At 40.0% G+C, this 22,908-nt stretch overlaps 2 protein-coding genes across 11 annotated transcripts in view; one reads left to right on the plus strand and one right to left on the minus strand.

Annotated features, from left to right (window-relative positions):
* The window catches only part of TOP2B (DNA topoisomerase II beta), a 72,869-nt gene extending 61,988 nt beyond the window's left edge, over positions 1-10,881 (plus strand). For 2 of the 5 annotated variants that reach the window (XM_050329849.1, XM_050329835.1), the window contains exons 29-36: positions 265-409; positions 1,957-2,115; positions 2,977-3,184; positions 3,677-3,759; positions 4,063-4,173; positions 9,184-9,300; positions 10,088-10,185; positions 10,396-10,881. In XM_050329849.1, the coding sequence (XP_050185806.1) occupies positions 265-409; positions 1,957-2,115; positions 2,977-3,184; positions 3,677-3,759; positions 4,063-4,173; positions 9,184-9,300; positions 10,088-10,185; positions 10,396-10,557 (1,083 nt within the window). In that variant the 3' untranslated portion in view covers positions 10,558-10,881. The remainder of the gene's footprint in view (positions 1-264; positions 410-1,956; positions 2,116-2,976; positions 3,185-3,676; positions 3,760-4,062; positions 4,174-9,183; positions 9,301-10,087; positions 10,186-10,395) is intronic. The other 3 variants (XM_050329842.1, XM_050329857.1, XM_050329868.1) reach the window with 3 other exon arrangements.
* A 47-nt stretch (positions 10,882-10,928) lies between these two features.
* Positions 10,929-22,908, minus strand: part of RARB (retinoic acid receptor beta) — a 325,381-nt gene continuing 313,401 nt past the window's right edge. For all 6 annotated transcript variants that reach the window (XM_050329913.1, XM_050329904.1, XM_050329895.1 and 3 more), the window contains 3 exons: positions 17,204-17,408; positions 15,854-16,012; positions 10,929-12,355 (listed from right to left, as the gene is read on the minus strand). In XM_050329913.1, coding sequence (XP_050185870.1) covers positions 12,159-12,355; positions 15,854-16,012; positions 17,204-17,408 — 561 coding nt within the window. In that variant the 3' untranslated portion in view covers positions 10,929-12,158. The remainder of the gene's footprint in view (positions 12,356-15,853; positions 16,013-17,203; positions 17,409-22,908) is intronic.

The following is a 22,908-nucleotide window of genomic DNA, read 5'->3' on the forward strand; positions in this document are numbered from 1 at the left end:
CAAATCACTAGACATCATTAATGCTGTATTTATATTGTTTTGCTGACCTAATACATGAAAAGGTTTGTACTGGATTTTCTTTTACATTTGCAAGCCTCTTGTGACTGCTTATTGTTCAGGTGTTTTTTTTGAGATAACTTCTTTGCAAGACTATTCAACAAATGTCAATATACTAGTCTACTTTCATGTATTATCATCTACAAAACTATTCCAGTTCTATCTTGAAATATAAAGGTGTAATTTATTTTATTTTGCCCATTTTAGGGTGAAAGTGATTCTTTAGCAATAAAAATGGAATTTGACGAAGAATTTGGTGGTGTGCCAGCTGAGGGGGGTGGGGATGACTCACTGAATGCATCAGCTGCAGCAGCTAAAACCCCTAAACCTAAGAGAGAGAAGAAGGAGCCTGGTAAGATCCTTACACAGCAATAGTTACCTTAGTTGTGTACACTAAGGAGCCCCTGGTGGTCTAGTGGTAAGGGTGCGGCGCTGTCACCGCCAAGACCCGGGTCAGGGCCACTCCTGGGCTGATGGAGCTCGTTAGCCCTGTAGGCAATCCATCTACGTCCTAAGGACCTCGCTGCCACCGTCCAAGCTCACTTGGCCCCGGCAGATGAACCTTAGGATTAAAGGGTGGGCTCAGTTCCGCACACACTGTGTCTCACCTAAAAAATCCAATGCGCAGGCTGGAAGGTGTAAAGACCTTCCCCGGATCTTCGCTTGCGAAGAGTGGCCATTATTATTATGTGTACACTAACTGGGCATGAAATACTTTTTTAACACATAGTAAGAGGGGAAATACAGCACAATAATCACAATTTCATCTGATTTTCTTCCCTGAAAAGGTGTGTAGAAATATTTGAAACTTCTCTGCCAAAATTTCTTTTTGTAAGCTGCCTTCCTGCGGGTGGTGGATCTTTCATTTTCTACATTTGAATTTTTGGAGTGTCTAAATCTTTGAATTTGTGAATAGAAAATTAGTTTATTTTTACATAATGAGGCTAATTCAGTGCAAACTGAAATTTCTAGTTTGTGTGCTCTCTGATATTGAAGGACATGGCATTGACCTTCAGTCTGAGTAATGGTATAGATTGTAAAACTTGATTAAATGTATTTTCCTATTGACATATTCAGTCATTCTGACTTTTAAAAAGTTATGGGTGCTATGGCTTGGCAGACTGACCAATGTCTGTGTTCACTTACCTTCTTCCTGTTAGCTGGAATTTATTATTGCTGTTTGAGAAATACATAGTAATGGGGAGGCAGCAACAAAAAAGAAAGCTAAAGTCAGAAGAGGAGGTTTAAGTATGAGGTTTTTTTGTTTTTGTTTTTGTTTTTTTTTAAAAAGGAATAAAATGTGGTTACGCAAATAATTATTCTGAGATAAGATCTGGTTTTGATCTTTCAGGGGATTATCCAACCTGAATAGATTAACTGAGTGCACTTACGACTGACTTATCTATGTGCAGCTCAAATCTACCTTAGCCAGTGATGAGCTCAGAGCAAATTAGATCAGCTTGACCTGAGCTTGCCCTGCAATTGAGTAACACATTGTTACCCTCCACAATAGGGTATCCCTGTTTCCTGTGTTTATTGTATTTTTCCAATAACTGATCCTGATCATGTTCCCTGAATAATGGAAAACTGCATGTTCTTTTCATGGAAAATTGCTGCAACTTTAAAAAAAAAAAAAAAGAAAGTTTGACTGCAAAAAAGCCAAAACTTCAAATTAGAGACTTTATGTTTTTCAGCTATGAAACAGATTTGTTTGGCAGCAGCAGGTCAGGTTCTGTGTGAAATGATTTCATTATGTTAAATCTTTCTGCAGGGAGGAAAAGAAAATTTAGATAATTTAAAAGAGAACTTTGTAAGATTAAAATTTGTGCATCATAAACAATTAGAAAAGAAGGAAATACTTTTTAACCTGACGGTAGTAAATGCTTTTACTTGTGGCAGGCACTAGAGTAAGAAGAACACCATCATCTACAAAATCCAGTGCAAAAAAAGTGAAGAAACGAAACCCATGGTCAGATGATGAATCCAAGTCTGAAAGTGATTTAGAAGAGAATGAACCTGTGATTATTCCAAGAGACTCTCTGCTTAGGAGAGCTGCAGGTACCCGAGCTTTTATGAATTGAGTGTTATGATTGAAAGTTTCAGCTACAAAACTACATTTTTGTTTGACTGTAGCCTTCCTTTAGGGCCTTATTGCCTAATAGCTTGCATTACATTTTCTCCACTGTCTGGTTAGTGAAAAAAAAACTGTTAATGTCAGAACTAGGAACTTAAAAGTTAATATGAGAGATTTTGTAACTTGGTCCAGAAATCTTTTCCCTTACTCTAAACAAAAAATAGAAATAGTGAAATAGAAATTACTCACAAAACTCTAGTGAATTATACAAGAAACAGACATAAATACAGCATACAAGATAATATCATTACAAACAAAAAAAATTACTCTAATGCAGTTATACCGTCAAATAAGTCTCAAAAAGCTACTAAAAATTTATCAAAAAAATTCTGAAAAGTCCATGAAAAGTAAGATTAAAATTTTGGAAAATATGTAAGTATTATACAGCTTTTAAAAAACACACAGATTTTTCTGGAAAATTGTTGATCAATTTTTCGAGCACTTGATGAGGGAAAATGTTCAAATGATGGATTCAAGAAAACTTCAATTGTAAGTGAAGGATTCTCATTCCTTGAAAGTACTTATGCAGTGAGGTCTCTATAATGCCATTAGCTGAAGGTGTCTGAGCAAGCCGCAAATGGTGTTAGATGTTGGGTAACACTTTTAAATTATGTCCCTTTATTCTTCCAGGCTGAAACAAGTTTATTATCTGCCAGTCTTTTGTCTTGTGTAGTCTGAGGCAGGGAATGTTTACCGACTTCCACTTTGATTTATTTATGTATGTGTATTATGTTACATAAACAACTATCTTGAAATGTGTATATGTGTGATCTTTTTTTTTTTAGCTGAGAGGCCCAAGTATACTTTTGACTTCTCAGAAGAAGAAGATGATGCCGATGATGATGATGATGCTAACAATAATAATGATTTGGATGAGCTTAAAGTAAAAGCCTCTCCAGTTATAAATGACAGAGAGGATGAATTTGTTCCTTCAGACAGTTTAGAAAAAGATGAATATGACTTCTCCCCAGCCAAATCAAAGCCATCTCCAGAGTAAGTACTGTAACTCAACAGAGTTTCTTTACTAATAAATTTTTCAATGCAGAAGTGGCTGAACAAAACTGAGAAACATCAGCCTGTCATTACTTTACATGTTCCATGTAAAATGAAATGTATTCATTTCTGTGGAGGAATTAAAATGTATGTTATCTCAGCATTGCAATTGACCTATGCAAAGGTAAATGTGGCTTACCAGATTATCATACACTGTTTGTAATATTATCTGTGAACATACATTTTTTAAGATTCTCTGTTTTCTGTCTTGTGCCATCTGGTACATTTTTGAAAAAAAATGTCATTCTGTTAATTTTAGATGCCTGAAGTTCTCGACCAGATGGTGATTTTAGGGGTTTGACTGCTGCAAGCATATACAAAAATTCTGGAAATGCTAAAACAGGAGTTTAATCTTATGTGGATATTATGATGTCTGCATACTTCAGCATGTAGTTAATGCCACTCACAGAATTCTCTTCTTCTGTTTGCAAGTAGAAAAACGTCTCAAGCCAAGAAGAATCAAGATTTTGGGAACATCTTCTCTTTTCCATCTTACTCTCAGAAGACAGATGATGGTGAGCTTTTCTTCACAGTTCTGTTTAATCTTAATAGCAGTTATTAATGGAATATATTAGGGATTGGTATATACAAACTTCACACAGTAGTTGTAGAAGAAGGATGTCCACATTCATAAAGGGGAAAAGGGAAGGAGGTTCTGATCCTTAAAAGAACAAAACTTGTATCATAGGTAAGAAAGTCACGGTCCATCCATGGCCTAGTTGTAGTATCAGAAACTTTTTTGAGATTAAATTTTACAGTAATTACATTAATGATATGCAGTTAATGAATCTTATTCTAAACATACTCTGTGATTGTAGATACAACAAAATTGGACAGTGATGATGAGGATTCTGCTCCTGTTTTCTCATCATCTTTTGCCCCAAAACAAACAGAGAAAATTCCAAGTAAAACAGTAGCTGCTAAAAAGGGTACGTATAGAATTGGCCTGTAAGCCAATCCATTTATGTAAAGTCATCTTCACCATCTTTTCCATTGTCTCTTCAGTCTTTAAAGTGGGAATTGCATTCATTTATTTTGAATTCAGTGAAAATTCAGTGAAATTCAGCTGGCTACTGTAGTGTCAAAACTTAATACGTTCCACGTATGGAGCTGGTGTTCAGCTTTTGGTTAGTTTAACTAATGGGAAATTTTTAGCCTTGGTGAATATGTGAAATAAGGTGACCTTGGGATTGAAAATAGTCTTCTGTAATGGATCTAACTTATTTATTTTGAAAGGAAGGAGAGCAAGCAAACAGGAGGAATCCCCAAGAAATATTTATGTCCAAAGCAGGTGTCGTGGTTTAACCCCAACCAGCAACTAAGCACCAACATTTGCCCACTCCCTCCTGCCTGGTGAGATGGGGGAGAGAGAGTAAAAGAGAAAGGGAAAACTTGTGGGCTGAGACAAAGACAGTTTAATAGCTAAAGCTAAAGCTGTGCATGCAAGCAAAGCAAAACAAGGAATTTATTCACCCCTTCCCATGGACAGGCAGATATTCAGTGACTTCCAGGAGAGCAGGGCTCCATCACACATTACTGTTACCTGGGGAGACATAGCACCATCACTCCTAATCTGTGTTTACCCCTTCCCCAGCTTTATGTGCTGAGCATGATTCCATATGGTATGGAATATCCCTTGTTAGTTGGGGTCAGCTGTCCCAGCTGTGTGTCCCCCCCCAGCTTCTTGTGCACCCCCAGCCCCCTCGCTGGTATGATGGTATGAGGAGCACAAAAGGCCTTGACTCTGTGTAAGCCCTGCTCAGCAGTAACGAAAACATCCCTGTGTTGTCCACCCTTTTCCAGCACAAATCCACAACACAGTCCCATACTACTTACTATGAAGGAAATGAACTTTATCCCTGTCAAAAATCAGCACAGTAGGCTATCACTTTAAGTTCCACTTGGCACGGCTGCTTTACGTATTGAAACAGAGGATGAAAGGCTCTCCTCAAACTTCAGAGGGATAAACTCTTTGAATTATTAGTCAACTTTTAGAACTGGCACCCTTGCACAATCTTACATTGCAGAATTAGGGACAATTCCAAGAAGAGTATGTTTATTATTTGGATTTGTTTCTGTAGTTGCACTTGGGTGTTTGTAGGAATAAGGGTTTTTTTACTGCCTACCTTGAGTAATATTAGCTTATGAGTTTTTAGCTCTACTTTTAAGAGGAAGACTTGCACTTGTTTCTGAATGGGTTAAAGGTTATGGTAGATACTGCCATAATTAATGGTGAAAATAAGGGTTTTGCTTATCTAATAGTTATTTTAAAAGGTTATAAAATATAGTTCTTACCACTTGATAGACAAGGGATTTTGTTGCTTTCAGCCTTTTTCCCTCTGTCTCTCAGATAGTTTTATTTTTTTCTTGCTGCTCAATCTTCTGTCCTACAAAAGCATTTTTTTCCCTATGATACTATGGCCTTTGTTTTTTAAAATTTCTTTTGACTGACTTGCATCTGAACTTATTGTATTAATTCTTTAAAAAAAAGGTACCTCAAGGACATTTGCAAGAAAGCAGCCATTTAAAATAGTTAGCTTACTCTCTTAAAAATGAGGAAAAAATATCTTGTGTTATATATTAGGTACCAGTGAACTGCAGCATCTTTTCATCCTCTTCCCAGTTGCTTCCTTTCCCTATTTCTAATCTCTCTCAATGCATTGTGTCTAATTTAATTCATAAACTCTTTGAATCAGCAAATTAACATTGTCTCCTTCTCCCTCTCTGTTTTTTGAAGGCCTCCATGGGATGAGTTGTCATTAGCCTAACTTGAAACTCTAAAATATGGCTGTGATCTGTTTCTGAGTTCGTAATTAACCTTTACACTCACAAAATAGGTATAAACAGGCTCTCTTTCAAGCAAAAGTTAAATTTTGGCTTTCAGAGTAGCCTTAGGGATAGTCTCCCTCTCAGTGCATGACAGTAACACAGGTTGCTTTCACCAGTTTTCATCTCTTCTGCCTAGATTAGATATGACCAGAGTCTGATGATCACAGTCAACAGTGCAGTGATAACTAGCAGGCTTAGTTCATTGGCCATCTGGTATCCTTTTAGTAGTCTCTTTGAGTCTAAATCCATCTTCCTAGACTTGGCAAGAGCCTTCTCAAAATCTGTTTTCTGGTAACGGAATATTTCATCCACTCATTCTCACACTGGAAAAGTCTAGTTGTTCCAGGGTTATTTGATTTTCTGTGACTTCAGAGCTTGGATTTCTAAGGATGAAAAGCTGAAACATTTGTTGTGCCTTGCTACCTGTACAGCCGCATTCCCTTCTCAATGAGAAGAAACAAAAGAATAGGTATGAATTCAGCTTCTTTTCAGATTTGGATCAATTTGGGATGAAATCTCTTGACTTTTGGTGCTCACTACAGAGGATCAGTAGACTGCTGAGCTTGCTCTCCATGACTATTTAGAGGCTAGTGGTTCTAATGCTTTATAGTAAAACTGAGGGAAATCTGACAAACAACCTTACTCTTGATTACCAGCAGCTGTTCATCTCGAACAGCCCAGCTGTTGAGATTCTAACAGCGAGATGTACTCTTTGCATCAGGTGTAGGACTGATATACCAGACATACCTGGACTTCCTGCTGAAAAATTGGGCTTCTTGAGAGCCTGTGCACATTGATTGTACTGCAGACATCTGTTTCATGTCATGGTACCTAGGGGAGAGCTTGGCTGAGCTGATTGCAGTCTAGTTGCTGTCAGAGATCCTTCACACTTGTGCAAGCGTTAAATATATAATTTAAGATAGCAGATGAGAACCCACTATGTTTAGTACAGAGGGAAATAAGTGTCCTGGAAGCCTTGGAGACTATTCCTTTAGCCAAGAGATAACAGTTAAGAGATTTGCTGTCCCTTGGACTTGGTGTTCTGCAGATATAGACTTCACAGGAGTGAAGTTAAACAGTGGTAACAGGCACTCTTTCAAGGGGAGAACAAATCCAGTGCTTATGGCAGTCTGGCATGTGTCTTTCATTCCCCAGTTATTTCTTTCTCCCCAGTTCCTTGTTTGCCAGTGAGAAGTCTACTCCTTTTCTAACATTGGTTAACAAATTTTAGGACTCGGAGCCAGCTGAAGGTAGTTACATCTCATGGTAAATGTGCTGGGGAGTACTTGTCAATAGAGCGTACTTGGCTTCCATCTGGTATGCAGTTTTCACATGAACAGCATGAGGAACTGTGTGAGGCACCATGTTTACTTGGCCAAAACATGCATAATCCTTTAGGAGAATGTCTCAACCTCAGCTCCTGATGCTGAATGTCACTTAGATCTCAGTCACAGTTTCTGCTCGTCATCTTCCAGTTGATGAAACTTTTGAATCTTTCTCTTCCCTGTCCCTTAGTCTGCATTTCTTATGCTTTTTCTGTATGAAGCCTTTACTTAATGGGACCTAAAATCATAGAATCAGATGGGTTGGAAAGGACCTCTGAGATCATCAACTCCAACCCTTGATCCACTACCACCAGTTATTAGACTGTGGCACTAAGTGCCACATCCAGTCTCTTCTTAAATACCTCCAGGGACGGAGAATCCACCACCTCCCTTGGCAGCACATTCCAGTGCCCCTGATGACCCTCTCTAAACAACTTCTTCCTGATATCCAGCCTAAATCATGTATGTTCAGGTAGGACTTCCTCCTCCTTTACTGATCACTAGCTACATATTTTGGTGATGCTACTAGAAAGTGCTTCTTCTGCTTTTAGTTGCTGTGTATTTTTTTCAGGCTTACTGGTAGGTCTTTGTGAGTTACTTAGTTTTGATTTGTGCTAACACAGGTGTTATTTCCCAGCTGAGATACCTAGAGAGACCTATTTCAAGTTGCTTTCAGCTGTGGTTCCTGAGCATTGTTGCTTCCTTCCCCAAATCTTCTCTGAAATACTTCCATAACCAACACCATTTTATTTCCCATCCATGATGCCAAAGGCGACCTTATTTTTTGTGTTGGCAGGACCTGATACTTGGACTGCTCAGTAGGTATTATCATGAAAAGCTGAAAAGACATTTTGCAGTGACTCTCCAGTTGGCAGTTCAAGGCATCATAGCCAAAAAGCTTGTGGAGATACTCTCTTGTTCTCCAAACACACACAATCCTCTAGTGATGCTATAAATGCAAGCTTGAGTTTCACAAATGTCCACGTTCCTAATATCTAGAGTTTTTACATTTGTCTATTTGAGGTATTTGTGGCTGATAGAGTGTAGGTCAGTAGAGTATCTGAGGTTTCTGCAAAAAACTTAACTGTAAACCTATAGAACACATTATCTGATGATCTTAAGGGTCTTTTCTGACCTAAATGATTCTATGATTCTATCCCTTAACACCCACTGTGTGAACATTCCAGTGGTCATCTTTTAAAGACAGCAAGACTTGATGTGTACCACTAATTGAAATTCTGTACGAAATGCACGGATATGTCCCCTTTCTATTCTTTCTGCTTTTACTGAAGTCTCTTTTCACTGAGATTGAGAGAAAACTGTATGTCACAGAGCCAGATGCACTGTCTCCCAAACTCCTGCAGTAGTCCTGGAGAAAGCTGTCCTGCAGTTATACCACCCTGAAGGTGAAAATGTCACCAGCACTTGTATCTGTAAACACTCTAATGTATCCAGATATATTCAAAGTATCCAGCCTGGAGAACTTCTATTGCTGCTTTAGCTACAAGAACCTGTTTTGTGCTCAAAAAGATGAAAAAGTATTCAATGAACAAGCTGGAATTTACTGAATGCACCAATACATCTCAAAGCATGACAAGGGAAACTTTCTGTTTATTCCTCACAGTTTTAGCATAAAAGCTGAAGTATGTTTTCCCTGAGTGCAGAAACTGCTCATCTTGTTTTAATGTCTGCCATTTATGCTGTAATTGGAGTATATCAGATGCAATGTAATGCTTCTAACCAATATGTGAATTTAATATATTCAGTATTTCAAACTTCTAACAGCAAAACTAGATGCGCCCCCTAAACCTAAAAGAGCTCCCAAGGCCAAGAAGGTGGAAACTGTAAACTCTGATTCAGATTCAGAATTCGGCATTCCAAAGAAGACTGCAGCACCCAAAGGTACGAGTCACATCTGTGCTCTCTGTAGCACAAGGTTCACAATTATTATTAGAACCACATTGAATTATTGCTAAGTTGATCACAAGTAGATTACTCAACCATGAGCCCTTTCTGTGACAAATACAGTGACTTCTGTGACTTCTTGGGAAACAATGAGAGAACTTTTTTATCTAACCTTCACTGCTGGAAATGCACTTAATAGCTCCACACTCTCCATTCCTCTTCATTTCTACTGAATACTAGTTATTTTCTTTGAACTCTTTTTTTTTTTTTTTCCCAAGACAGTAAAATTCTGCTAAGTAGCAATTTCTGGCTTTTTAAACCAATTCTTTGGTATCCCATTTCTGAGAGTTCTCACAACACAGCACACTGAGTGGTGTAATCAGAGGAGCCTGTACAGGATGTGCCAGTGTTGCTGGTTGAGGACACAGGAAATTTACTAAATACTAAACATGAATTAATGCTGTGTAACAAGTACAGAAGGTGACCAAGGGCTTGTTAGTACTTCAGCAGTCTAGAAGTTATCTGATGTCATGAAGTCTGGCCCTGTCTTGAACCAACAGCTTGAATTTTCAGGGTAACTGTGGAAGTATAAAAGATTTAAAACAGAAAATAAGAGACTGTATTTTACTGCTATTGTGAAGAAGCTTCAGTTGGATTTGAGTTTTATGATGTAGACATTCTAAAGTAATTTCACTAGGGTTTTTTTTCAGTTTGAGGCAGTCTGAAGTTTATTAGGGGAAAAAAAAAAAAGGAAAACAAAGTTAACTCGTAATCTCTCACCTAGGAAAAGGCAGAGGGGCAAAGAAAAGGAAAGCATCTGGGTCAGAAAATGAAGGTGAATACAACCCTGGCAAGAAAACACCCAAGTCCACACCAAGCAAGGTAAGTTTCCTCCGTGCTCTCTTCTTGTAAAAAGAACCTAATGGATTATCTTACATAAAAGATGCATGTTCTTGTTATAAATCGCTAATATTGTAATGGATGTGTAGGTGTAGTTAGAAATGGGGTGTTAGAGAGGTTTCCTTCAGTTCTGAAAATTAAAAGGGAAAATGTACACAGCATCACAACTGATTTGTCTTTTCTTTTCCAAAGAAATCCAAAAAGGCTGCTTTTGACCAGGATTCTGATGTGGAAATCTTTCAGTCAGGCTTTGCCTCCGAAACTGCCCCAAAGCCACGGACGGGCCGGGCTAGGAAAGAAGTTAAATATTTTGCAGAGTCTGATGAAGATGATGATTTTGATATGTTTAATTAAGTGCCCAAAGAGCACACAAATGTTTTCCAACAAATATCTTGTGTTGTCCTTTTGTCCCCTCTGTCGCAAACTTTTGTACATTTGACTTATTTTATGTGATAATGTAATTGATGGTTTTTATTATTGTGTGTAGGCATTTTAACATTTTGTTCTTACACCTACAGTTTTATGCTCTTTTTTACTCATTGAAATGTCATGTATTTGTCTGACTGGCTTGTAGAGATGTTCTAGACAGCTGTGCTAAAGCACATTTTAATTGTCATGGTTGCAAACAGCAAACCTGCTTTTTGAAATGAAGTTTAAACATTAAAAAATGGAAAACTATTATGTGTGTGTGTATGTGTGGACTAGAGGGACTACTTCTACACAGCTTTTAAAATAAATATATTTTATTCTTTGCCAGAAGACTCCATGGAAAAAGGTAAACAGTATATGAACATAGAAAGCATTGTTAAACAATCTCAATGTACAAACAGAGCCAGTGAAAGTACATCACAGACTTGCTAGAATATATAAAAAAAAAATTCCACTAGTGCTTTAAATGAAACCTAAGAAACTGACACTTTAAATCTGTCAACCATTCTACCACAGTTTTCACTCTGCTTCATGGTGATTTAACAAGGCCAAGAAGGCAGATTCTCTCCTTGTGTTTCTGGAAGTCTTAGCTGTACTTCCCTAGCACCTGGAAGGCTGGATAACCCAGCTGATTCCTGGCAGTTGATTCTTAAGGAAATACCCTAGACTTAGCGATTCAAAAGCTGTAAATGAGTCTGCTGGTTATCATCCCATGAAGTTTCCCTAATGGCTTGTGAACAAGTAAACAAAAACATGGTAACACTGAAAAGTGTTTCTGCCTTGGAGGCTAGCACTGCTGTAGAAATGGAGCTGTTAATTGTGTAGCTAGATCACCAGCCAGCTAAGAAACCACTTCTTTAAAATTTAAAGTGACATTAACAGTGGAACAAATGACATCTGAATAACTGATCTGGCAGTTAATGCTGATACCGGTATCTCTTCTGCTGGGGCAGTGAAGTTTTGTGTACTTTTTACAAGGAAGGAGATGCAAACCGAGGGCATCAAAGACAAGTTTTCATATTTAAACTCAATCAGACGGTCCTTTAAGCTTCCTTCTCTGGATGTGTACAGTAGTCCATTTCATATGTTGGTGTCTTGATCATCTTAGGTATGAGAGACAAAAGGAAAGCACCAAACATCCAGTATGGAGAGTACAGCCATACATTTGTATGTACAAAGTCATCAGAAATGCAACCAGAATTTTAAGTTTGAGATCTGTCTTGTCACCATGCAATATTGAATGTTCAGAGGAGAAAACAAGCTTAACTATTTTTTTTTTTTGCATGAAATGGCTGATTTAAGAGTTTCAAAAGTTTGCATTTTCTATTTTAAGAGTTTAAACAGCAAGGAGTATATATATCGATACATATGAAAATTTCTTGGTCCTTGTTGAGTTTATCTATATATATATACACATATATAGATATATATTAAGTCCAGAAACTAAGCAGCAGTAAAAATGTTTTTCTTGCTTTTCATCCCTGTACATAAGGTATTAGGAATGTCTGAAGTAGCTGGAAAATGTCTTATTCCACCATAGGGGATTGACTGACACTGCTGTTATCCACTGAACTAGGTGAGATACTGGGACTGTGTTCTGCAGTATTTCCATTTGAGGTTGGTGTCAGTGGTTCATGTCCTTCAGAGTTTTCCAACATTTCCTGAATAAGAGGTGGCATGGATCCAGGAATTTCCATTTTCAATGTAATGACACGTTCTGCACCTTTAAAAAGAAAACACTTTCCATGAGTATGATTCATACAATTTCATTTTTGTTAGCATTACAGTAGTAATTTCAGGGTATATAATTTTAATGGCTTTCATATCTCCTTCTATAGTTTTTGCATACAAAAGCATGTAAGTGAATTGCTTCATTCAGTACAAGAAAAAGGAGTTAGATGAGTGCACTCTAACAAATTAATTCAAAATTATGACATAGCAACTGATGCTTCAATACAGGTTAATTGGATGAGTTGCTTACTTTCCTTGAAGGAACCAAAATGGCATTAAATTATACTGAAAAATTAAATTACAGTGTGATCATATAGATGTCTTTATAAAGTGGAATAACAGTTTTTGATCTATACAGGATCTGCAAAGACTGTAGAATGACAAAAATTCTGGCTGGTGTTAAATAGGTGAGGTGAATTGGGCAAGAGAACTGCTATGATGCAAGTCAGAACATTTCCATAGAGAAAGCTGTGAAATAAGATGCAGAATTTAACAAACCATTACTTTATAAAAGAACAAATTCAGGCAAAATGATACTTTTTTGGGAGGGAAGCTGATTTTCTGTATTCTTCAGACATCATGCCTTGTGCTAATTAGCCACCAAAGTAGCTCACCAAATGAGCAGTACTGCTCATCTGCCTTAGCTGAAGCTGGTTTGTGTTTGGCCTCTCACGTGTGACAACAGCCACCTATATGCAGAGGTGCTTTGCAGGTGAGTGCACATATGATTATACAAAATTACTACATCAATCCTGCCTACTCAGCCTGTGAGCCAATGACTACTAGGTTAGGGAGAAAGAAAACCAACACAAAGTCTTCTAACAGTGCCTGAAGCTCCTGAGATGTGTTCTTGAAAAGGACAGGCCAAGGGGAGCCTGTGTGAACAGGCAGACACCGCTCTGTGCCCTCGCGGCACAGCCTGCATTTTAAAAACAGCTGAGAGCCTGCCTGGCACTGGGCAGGCAGCACTGAGGGAACTGTGTAGGGATTAGGAAGTTACTGCAGCCATCGTAATCCTTAAATGCTGGATGGACAAAACTTCTCAGGAACAATAAATGCTGTTCTGGGAAAAACCTGATCTGCGAGGCAGGAGGGTTTAGCTGTGCCGATTGCTCTGCACCACTAGGCAAAAGCAGTGTTAGTCACCGTTCAGCTACTGCGTGGAGAGGACAGGAGCATTTTGAAATTGCTGTACTTCCTCACTTTAGTTGAAGTGTAAAGATTTGGTTCCACACTGAGGCATGAATGTGCTTTACCTATTTTGCTACTGATGGGAAAAAAAATTTTCTTATCAGGACATCAAGCAATTTATGGCCATAAACCACAGCATTCATGCTGCATAGGACTCCTGATCATCGTAAAACTGAATACAATGGAGGAGGAACCTGAGCTTTTCAAACAAGAAGGCAAGAATAACCAAAAAAAATTAAAGAGAAAGTAGTTTGGTTATTAAAGAACCATTCCAGAAGAGAGAACCTCTGGAAATACTCATCCATGGCTGCTGTAATGCACACAATGGAGAGCACACTGGTCACTCCAGATTGTATGGGAGCACTTACATTCATGCCTTAAATGAGGAGCATCAAAAAAATAATCTACAAAGGCAATTGACAACTTTCCAAATGAATGCTGATTTAAAAGTCTCTTAAGGAACTGTTAGGGACAAAGACACCTGTAATGGGAAAGAAATTAATGCAGAATGATGCTGAGAGCTTCTCTGAAAACCAACCGTAGTCAGAGCAGTGCTGATGAACTGATTTTGGCTATGTTAAACATCTGCTTTCTGCTGTTACATCAGGTGCAGTAAAGTGTTTGTGTGGCTATTCCAGTGTAGAACCAGAGAAATTTTTCAGGTGTTGCAGACTTCCAATTTAATTTGAGGATGAGAGAACTCAGAAGATGAGAAGAACTCAGAACTGCCTTGCTTCAATGCCACAAACACTTCATCCTTTAGTTACAGTACCTCTAATGCCACAGAAAGTAGTTGTGTCAGGAACTCCATGATAAGGAGACAGTCCCAGTCTTTTAGATTCACCCTTTCTTTGGTAATTGCTTTCAGGGATCATGTACCATCCAAAGTCATTATTGTCTAATGCACATCTTTTCAAATGAAACTCAAGACATACCCACCCCTCCAGGACATCACCATCCTTTGGTATGATTTAGTTCTACTATAAAACATTAATGATATAATTAAAGTTAAATACTCATGTCAGAATGAAAAGAAGCCTTTCTTGTGAATTGAATATAAAGACACAAGAGTAGTGTTCTTGAGGCTCTAGTGAAGAAGCAGGAAAGTGGAAATGGATTTCTCAAAAGCAGGAACAGCAGAACGAAAGGGCTCCCCTAAATATTTTTATAGCTCAGTACTGGTCTAAGTTTATTTTATAGATTCAGTTGGATGGAGCTTGCTTTACTTGAGGGTAAACTGCAAGCTTTAGATAACCTGGTAAGGGGGTTACTTTTCAGGATACTTTTGCTTCCAGCTCTGGTGTTTCCCTTCCAGTTTACTTCTTTTGGTTCTAATCAATCCAATTAAATTGCTCACTTCTTTTTATAAACATACCTATAACTTAATCTTTTAAGTTGGATATGTATTGTTTACAGTGAAACAGTTTATGTTTGAATGCAAAAGAAGTCTATTTAGTTGTATGAATTAAGTCCTGGGGTTTTTTTTCACCGAAGTCTTCCCCCAGACCATGTCAAATGAAATCAGTAATCTTTTCAAAAGCATAAGTCCAAACATACAGCTACGCAGGTACCTGTACATACAAGCTCGTGTGCTTGCTTATCTAGCAGGGGTAGCAAATCTGTTGTGGAACTGCATCAGCCACCATAAAAATAAGGATTGTTACACTTTACCCTCTGTATTCAGGTTGTGAATAAAGCACACCTGTGCTTTAGAGAATGTATGGGACAGCATTTAGACTGGATGTGTTTCACAGGGACAATCAACCCCATACCAGACTACACAAAATGTAGATCCACGTTTAGGCATGGTTAGTTCGGATTAGGGGGCTGAATCTCCAAAATCCTGGATCAAATCAGTTGTAAATCTTCAATACCTCAAACCACAGTTTAGGGGAATTTTGGTTGCACAAGTGTTTTCTGCAGTCTGTCACCAGACTTTATTTTTAGAAAGCCATTAGTGATACAAAGTGCATGTTGATTTGAACCTCTGTGAACACATTAATAAAGGTTTCATTCATGGTTTTATCTTAAAATGACTAACAAAGAGTTCATGCTAATGATTTCCTAACCTACTTCCACCTACAACATCATTTTCACTGTCAATTGAAGAACACAGCACCGTGTATGTTTGAAGTAGAACCAATTTAAAGGCAGGAGTTACATAAAAGAGACAGGAGGAGAAATGTCACAAGGACCTCTCTCAGTTGTATTAAAAAAAAATAGCAACCCAGGTCTCTAGGACAGTTTCCTTTGAAATGCAACATGGCCACTACTGCTGAGTTATTAGGAGACACTGTACCTTTTGCACTGATGCTACGAAGATCCGTGATTTTCATTAAGATCTTTGGGAACATATGAGGCTTGTTGGGTCGTCTCTTTCGGATATAAATTTTCAGTGCTTCAAGCAAGGGTTCCTGAAGCTTATCCACTTTCATTGGTTCTTCAAGGTCCTGGCGATCTGTAGAAAAGTGTCATATCACTCATTTGATTTTAAGTATTTATTTTTTTAAACAAACTGCAAATCACAGAAGATCCTCCATGTCCTTGATTAGAACTCCACTTAACAACCTACACTCTGTAGTGAGCATTCCATAGGAAAAGGATAAACTATGGCCTTCTGAAACAAAAATGACCAGTTTGCTCTTGTACCTTCCTCTCCAAGGGGAAAACACCCTGCTGCAAACAGTATTTTGGAATTAATTCTATATGTGTCTGATAAACTGATAAGCTACCCAGGTATACATAGAGATTACAGCTAATTTTTGTTATCACCGCTACAATAAAGTGAGCTACCATCAGGTATCAGCAGATGGCAGTGCTGGCTTGAGTGACAACAAATGTCCCCCCTAAACCAGGATGCACCAGTCACATATCACAGACATCTCAGAGCCCATCAAGGCTTTTGATGGGTTACAGTTAGAGACAAATAAAATCGAAATGATTTTGTACTAAAGGGCCAAACAACAACGTGTTGTTTTGTAAACATTCACTGGTAGCACCCGGTTTGTATTTCAACAAAATGGCACAACTGAACAAGGTGTTTATATTTGGCAAAGGAGGAGAGAGATCAGGTGACTAACAGAAATTTAGAGGATTTTGGAAATTAATCTGAGACTTCACTTTTTGTATTTTAAAACCATGATTTTTTCAAGTTGTAATCAGCCACAATTTGGAAGTATAATAGATTTCTTTTCTAAAGAAAGTTATCACCAACGACATCCATGTAAGTGTAACTAATGCAAAGGCATACAATTATATTTATGAGTAAAAGCTGCGTTACTGGGCATCTTGCTCTAAGAAAGCTCACTCATACAGGTACCCATATACCACTCAGCAAAAAATGCAGCAGGGCCAGATGATATCAGAAGTCCCTTTTAAACCCAACCATTCTGTGAGATATCTCAATGTCCTTTGTCAGGCAAATAACAGGACTGGTTGCTTGACAGAATGATTCAATTCATTTTTTTTAAGTATCAAAAATAAAACCAATAACTATCACCAGCAGAAAACAAGCCTTTACCATTAAGTAGCTTATATATGTTACAAAAATATATATACACGTGAAGGAAAGGAAAACATGTAAAACATATATGAAGATCTTATCATGCCTGTCCTTTTCAAATGCATCTGAGTTTATGCTGTACGATACCTCCACAGATTAGGCAGATGGCACTAAGGAGACCCGTTTCTGTATCATCCATTTCCAAAGGCAGGAGCTGATTGGCAAAGGTGAACACGAGATCAGTCAGTGGGCCAAATCCGGCATTGTGCATCTGAGTTCGGTTTAGGGTAAGGCCATCTGAAAAGGTCATGGTGTCTTGTTCTGGTGTGTATCTTGTGCAAATTCTAAGGATCTGTGGAAGGATAAAACAGAAAAATGAAATCTCACCACTTGGGTCACCAACATTACCTTAACATGCACCTAAACAGCTCCTTAATTGGCCTGCCACCTGCACTTAACTATAAAATGCACTGCTGATCTGATCTGACAAGATCTTAAGAGTATCTGACCTCTTCAAACACAAAGATTTTGGGGACCAGTTTTTCATGACAGTGCTTCTCTGGGTTGTGTCTTTGGCAAGGACAGTGTTGCTCTTTGGTGAGTGAGTGTGGACAGCTGTGAGCTGCCAAAAGAGGCAGAACATAACTTGTGCTTTGGGTGCCTTTCCCTCTTCTACGAGAGCAGACAGGCAAATACCGCTGTGGGAACAACCACCCCTGTCCGAGCGTTTCCTGGAGAGCTGTGCAAAAACTTCCATCTCCCCAGCAGCTGCAGGTACAGTCTCTTTGGAGCACTGCTTGCCCTGTCAGCCTGGGAACTCACACCTGAGCGGATGATCAAATTTAGAACCTCCACATGGCAGAGCACAGGGACTACTGGCAGCCCAGCCAGAGGAGCTCGCCCAGCTTTTCTTTTATAGTGGTTGTTACTTCCATGTGCTGTAGCACGAAATCTCCTCACCAGCCTTCTTGCCTCCAGCCCTCCTGCAGCCTCTGGTACTTCCCCCTCTTGAGCCCCGGGCAGTGGCACACCCTGCCTGCCTGGTGCAAAGCCTGTCTTCCCACTGCTGACGGTGCTGTTCATTCCTGCACAAGCCCAGGCAGTGTTGGTTTTGGCAAGTTTGCTTGTGTGCCAACAGCCACCCAGTGCTGAACCCAGATGAAAGAGCGTTTGAGGGGAGGATGGGGATTCACACCTCTAACTGGACACGGGAGGAATGCAAAGCACATGAATACAACACCGAGGATGCCTGCATTTTGTTAGTAAATGCCTCTGGGGTAACCGAAGCGCCAAGAGTGCTGTCACAGCAGAGGTGGCAGCGTGGCCAGAGAGTGCCTGCATGAACTGCTTTTGCCTCTTGGAGCAAACCCAGGACATGTCCTGCGATAGACCCTTTCCAGCATGGGATCATTTGTACAGCTGCAATTAATGAACACTGCCTTAAGGATCAAATGAAAGAGATGTCCATCATGTTGACATATTTCTGTTACAAATATCAATGCTTAATGTTTAAAACAATCAGAGGTGGGAGAAGGCTTATCCCTAAACTAAACTAAACTAAAAACTTTCTGAAATCTAGCTGATTAGCTGAGCTAAGACTACAGCTGTGTTTTTTCAGAGCTTGACTGTATTTATTTCCCATACAGCCATCCTACTTGGTTTTAAAGATTCAACAAAAAAGATTTACATGAATATAAGTGAGCACTGGGAGAACTTAATTATTCCTATAGCTGCCGAGGCTCTGAGTCAGAGGCCCCAGCACTTGGCAGCTGACCAGTCTGGGCTTGGTTCTCCCCCTTTCATCTTTGCCTGGCAACACTGCTCCAAATAAGCAGGGAGGAGAATAAGGAGAACACAGTCTGTAAGGGACCTATAGGGAAGCTCGTATTTCTCTTCTTCAGTTCCTTGGTAAGGATGTACTTCTGCAGAAGGATCTTCAACTATTTTCTATCTCAGCAATAATCTTGTCCACATTGTGGGTATACATTGAATCAATGAACCTCTGTGTGGTTTCACATCATTCCCTTACCCCTGAATTAGAGTAAGTTCTTGACATTACTTAAATCAGCGACCAAGAGAGGCACAAATACAAACACAGAGCATTTGAATTCTTCAGTGACCACAAATTCCCCACTAATATAAGTGATCTTAAAAAGGCTGCTGGTTGCTCCAAAGGTTTTGTATAATAGCCAATGTGTATTTCAGTATCATTAGCAAAAATTAACATTATAAAGCAAGGCACCCTGTCAGTAAGAGGCAGCATGTTTACCACATTCGGCACTGCCAGTAACCTCTGGCTGTGCTCTCCCTTGAAGTTCACTGTGGGTTGCCCTTTTAAATCATTAAAAGATTGTACAGCAAGAAGAAACATTAAGAATAGATTGTTTTCAAGAAAAGAGAGATTTGAAAACTGCTTATTTATTGTGAAACCTAGGATTACTTGTTTTCCTTCTCTAATGGCATGAGAGAGAAACTGGAGTGCATCTCTTCCTATCTGAGGTCTGCACATACAGTAGCTGCTTTCCAGTGTGTGTGGCTGGCAAAGATCAAGTATCCAATTTCTGGAGGAACAAGGAACTTCTTACCAGGTACTGATTTTCCCTCAGCTTGGCCAGGGGGAAAGGCAGCCCCTTTTATTCCAATGCTATTTTAATTGATGAGCCTTAGCAACAAGAGCTCCTCCCCTCCACACCCTCAGGACTCCCAGCCCAACAAATTAGTAGAGCAGGACTTGGAGCTAAACTGAGCAATGCTGTGGTGTTTTCCAAAGGCTGCCTGCAGCTTTCCCGGCAGCTGCCCAAGCAGGGCTGGCAAACAGATCCTCCCTCAGACGGCAAGTCTGGACACCAGCTGCCAGCGCTGCACTGCCCAGAGGGACTGGAGTGCCCTGGAGTGGTGATCCCAAACAACCCAGAGGCCCAGTGTATGCCTCCCATCCTACAGCAGGCTGCTGGCTCCCTTGCAGCAAAGCTCTCTGTGCTTGTCTCCTAGTGCCATAAGCCCCACTTCTTTTGGGGGTGTATGCTAGGGGTGCTCAGCAAAGAGCTACCAGATCACTGCCTCCCCAGGACTAATGCAGAGAAAGACTTCCAGGCTGGATCCTCATCAGGAATGAATTTGGGGTTAGGTTATTCAGCCTTGAGCATGCACAGAAGGGGACCTCGAGGCCTTGTGAAACATAAGGTCCCATGGGATTTAGCTACTTACAGGCTCAGGCAGCAAGCAGGACAGGTTTTTGCAGAAGGCAGACTCCAGGCCTTTGTACCCCAAATACTTTGCACCCTGAGTGGCTCTGCCAGGCACTGGCACAGCTGAAGATCAGCTATGTGTTTTCAGCAACACACTTAGCTTGACTGCAGCAATTGGGTCTCAGGTTTCCCCTGCATTCCTTTGACATTATCCCACAACACACTGTTATTAAACTCTAAGACAGATCATTTGGAATGGTGTTTTTCTTTTTTTTTTTTTTTTTATATTTGCATCTTTCATAAAAATCTGCAAAATGCCGTGGATATTGCTGATTCGCTGCTACACTGTTCTTGGGCAAGCTTCCAGTGTCAAAGTGAAGCTGATTTCAAACTCATATTCACTGAAGAACATATGGGAAACATCAGCACTTCAAAATAAGAAATCATGGTATCTTTCTCCATTTTAAACTGAACTCCTAATGTCCTCAATGTTGTTTAGATTTTGTAACAGAGCCAAGTATTTTAGTTGTCACTCTGCTCTCAAATGCCACTTGCAGCCATAAATATGGTTCTTCCTTGTGATTAAAGGACCCTTTGTTTTAAGGAATATTTAGATACTAAAGCATTAGGGGTTTCCTGTGAGCCAGCTATAAAGTACAAAACAAAAACCTTACCAGAGGCACAAAACCAAAGTCACCCAGAAAGTTGCATTTGCAAAATTGTTGCTACCACAGAATTGTTAATCCTTTTAAACAGATCAAGTAAGGCAAGGAAGCTGGGCCTGGTTGTTTTTTTTTTTTTTAAGAAATCCTATTGTTAGACATTAGCTGCCTTAGCTGGCTGGGACAATTGCCTAAGAGGAGAAACCCAGGCAGGTGACTGAAAAAATGATGTCCCATGGTGCTGCCAAATCCCATGAGCACAGGTTGTTCTGCACACACAAATGCCTTCCTAACATTAACTCACAGAGTTTTACAACAGAAAGCAAGAATTACATCATTAAGGATTAGCATTCAAGGACTGCTCCAGATTTTATCCATTGGATTTAAGACAGGCTGGACTCTGGACCCTTTCCACATGCATTTTGCCAGAGCTCAATGAGGCTGGGGATGCTGAACTGCTGCTGAGCCAGTGTACCAGCAGACAGAAGCACTCCCTTTTACGAGGGTTACTGACTGAATTTTAGTAATATTTATCCCTTAAACTTTTGGAACCAGAGCAGATATAAATTCCACGATCCTCAACTGGTGCCTCCAGCTGCCTTGCAAAGCTTGATGTTACTTCCCTTCCAGAGTTTTTGTTTGTTTGTATATAAAACAATTCTTTGGCACATACCCAGCAGAGTTTACTGAGCTTCTGGCACCATTTCCCTTATCAGCCTGTTTAAGAGGGGCTTAAGCATCCACAGCCACAGGAACAAACTGAGCAGAGCCCTCAGCACAGTCTATAAAAGCTTAAGACTCCCCATAGCTGGTGCTGAAGGGCAGATGGACAGTGAAGCCAGGGTCCTGCTGGCAGGGAGGCCTGGCCACCCTACCTGGGAGCCCCACGCTGTGTGCTGCAGCTCCAGAACACACCCAGGGAACTGCACAGCATCAGGATCATGAGTGACACACTGGTGAGGCTCATGGCCCCGCTCGGCAGCGCTCACACAGCAGCCCACAGGCCGACACTGGCAGCGGCTGCTCATGCAGCAGGAGGGGAAACAGCTCTCGCTCTGTGTCTCAGGGCACAACCAAATGAAACGTTTGAAACACTCATAACTAGGACAACTGGCTTGTTGGGGGGAAAATATGCACTATTAAAACACTGCTCCAGTATTGAAGTTTAGCTTAAACAAAGATAGAGAGAGGCATTGCAATTCTGATTATGCACAGGTGATGCAGGTTTAATGGATACAGCATTTCACAGGCAGCGCGCGCAGTATGCATTACCGTGTCACGGTAATTATCCCATTTTCTTTTTAAGCAGCACATAAAATAGACACATAAAGTTTGCATAAACGTCACACAGGAAACTTAGGACTATTTGCAGACACCATGTTGAATCTGTTCCTGTTTTTGTAAAAGCCTCAGCTCCTCCCTGCCACGGGCAGCTATGGCACCTGCTGTGCCCTGCTCACTCAAGATGTGTCACCTTCTACGACTTCGTGAAAAATGAAAAAGAGAATGAGCAGGTGATCAGGAGTGACAGGCCTCAGTAAAGTTTATGACTAGAGCTTGAAGGCTGCCACACAGCCACAAAGTAAAAGGGGTGACTTGTATTGAAGAATCAACCTTTTCTATCCATTAATTAGTTGAAATAAAGTCACCGTTTATCACCTGCTTCATTCTCTTTTCTGGCAATCGCTTTCATCAAAGGCTGTGAAGTGCCTTTATCGAGGCACTTCAGATAAAATCCCTGACAGAAAGGCTCCCCTCAATACTTGGTACTGCCCAGCTGGTGTTGGGGATGGAAGCACTGAGCAGAGCTTCTAAGAGGACCCTGTGCAAGAGGCTCCCAGGGCAAGCTCCCACTACTCATCCCAAAAAGAGCACCAGGAGCTTGCAGGATCCCGAGCAATTACAGAATTAGGGTTTTTTTTTTCCAGCAGCTACGGAGCCAGGGCATGGCACAAGAAGAGGGCAGCAGCTTAAAGGCTGAAGTTTTAGGGGTAAAGAGTTT

The sequence above is a fragment of the Myiozetetes cayanensis genome, unplaced genomic scaffold (assembly GCF_022539395.1).
Source record: "Myiozetetes cayanensis isolate MyiCay16 unplaced genomic scaffold, myiCay2020 scf1, whole genome shotgun sequence".
In the NCBI taxonomy this organism is placed as follows: Eukaryota; Metazoa; Chordata; class Aves; order Passeriformes; family Tyrannidae; genus Myiozetetes; species Myiozetetes cayanensis.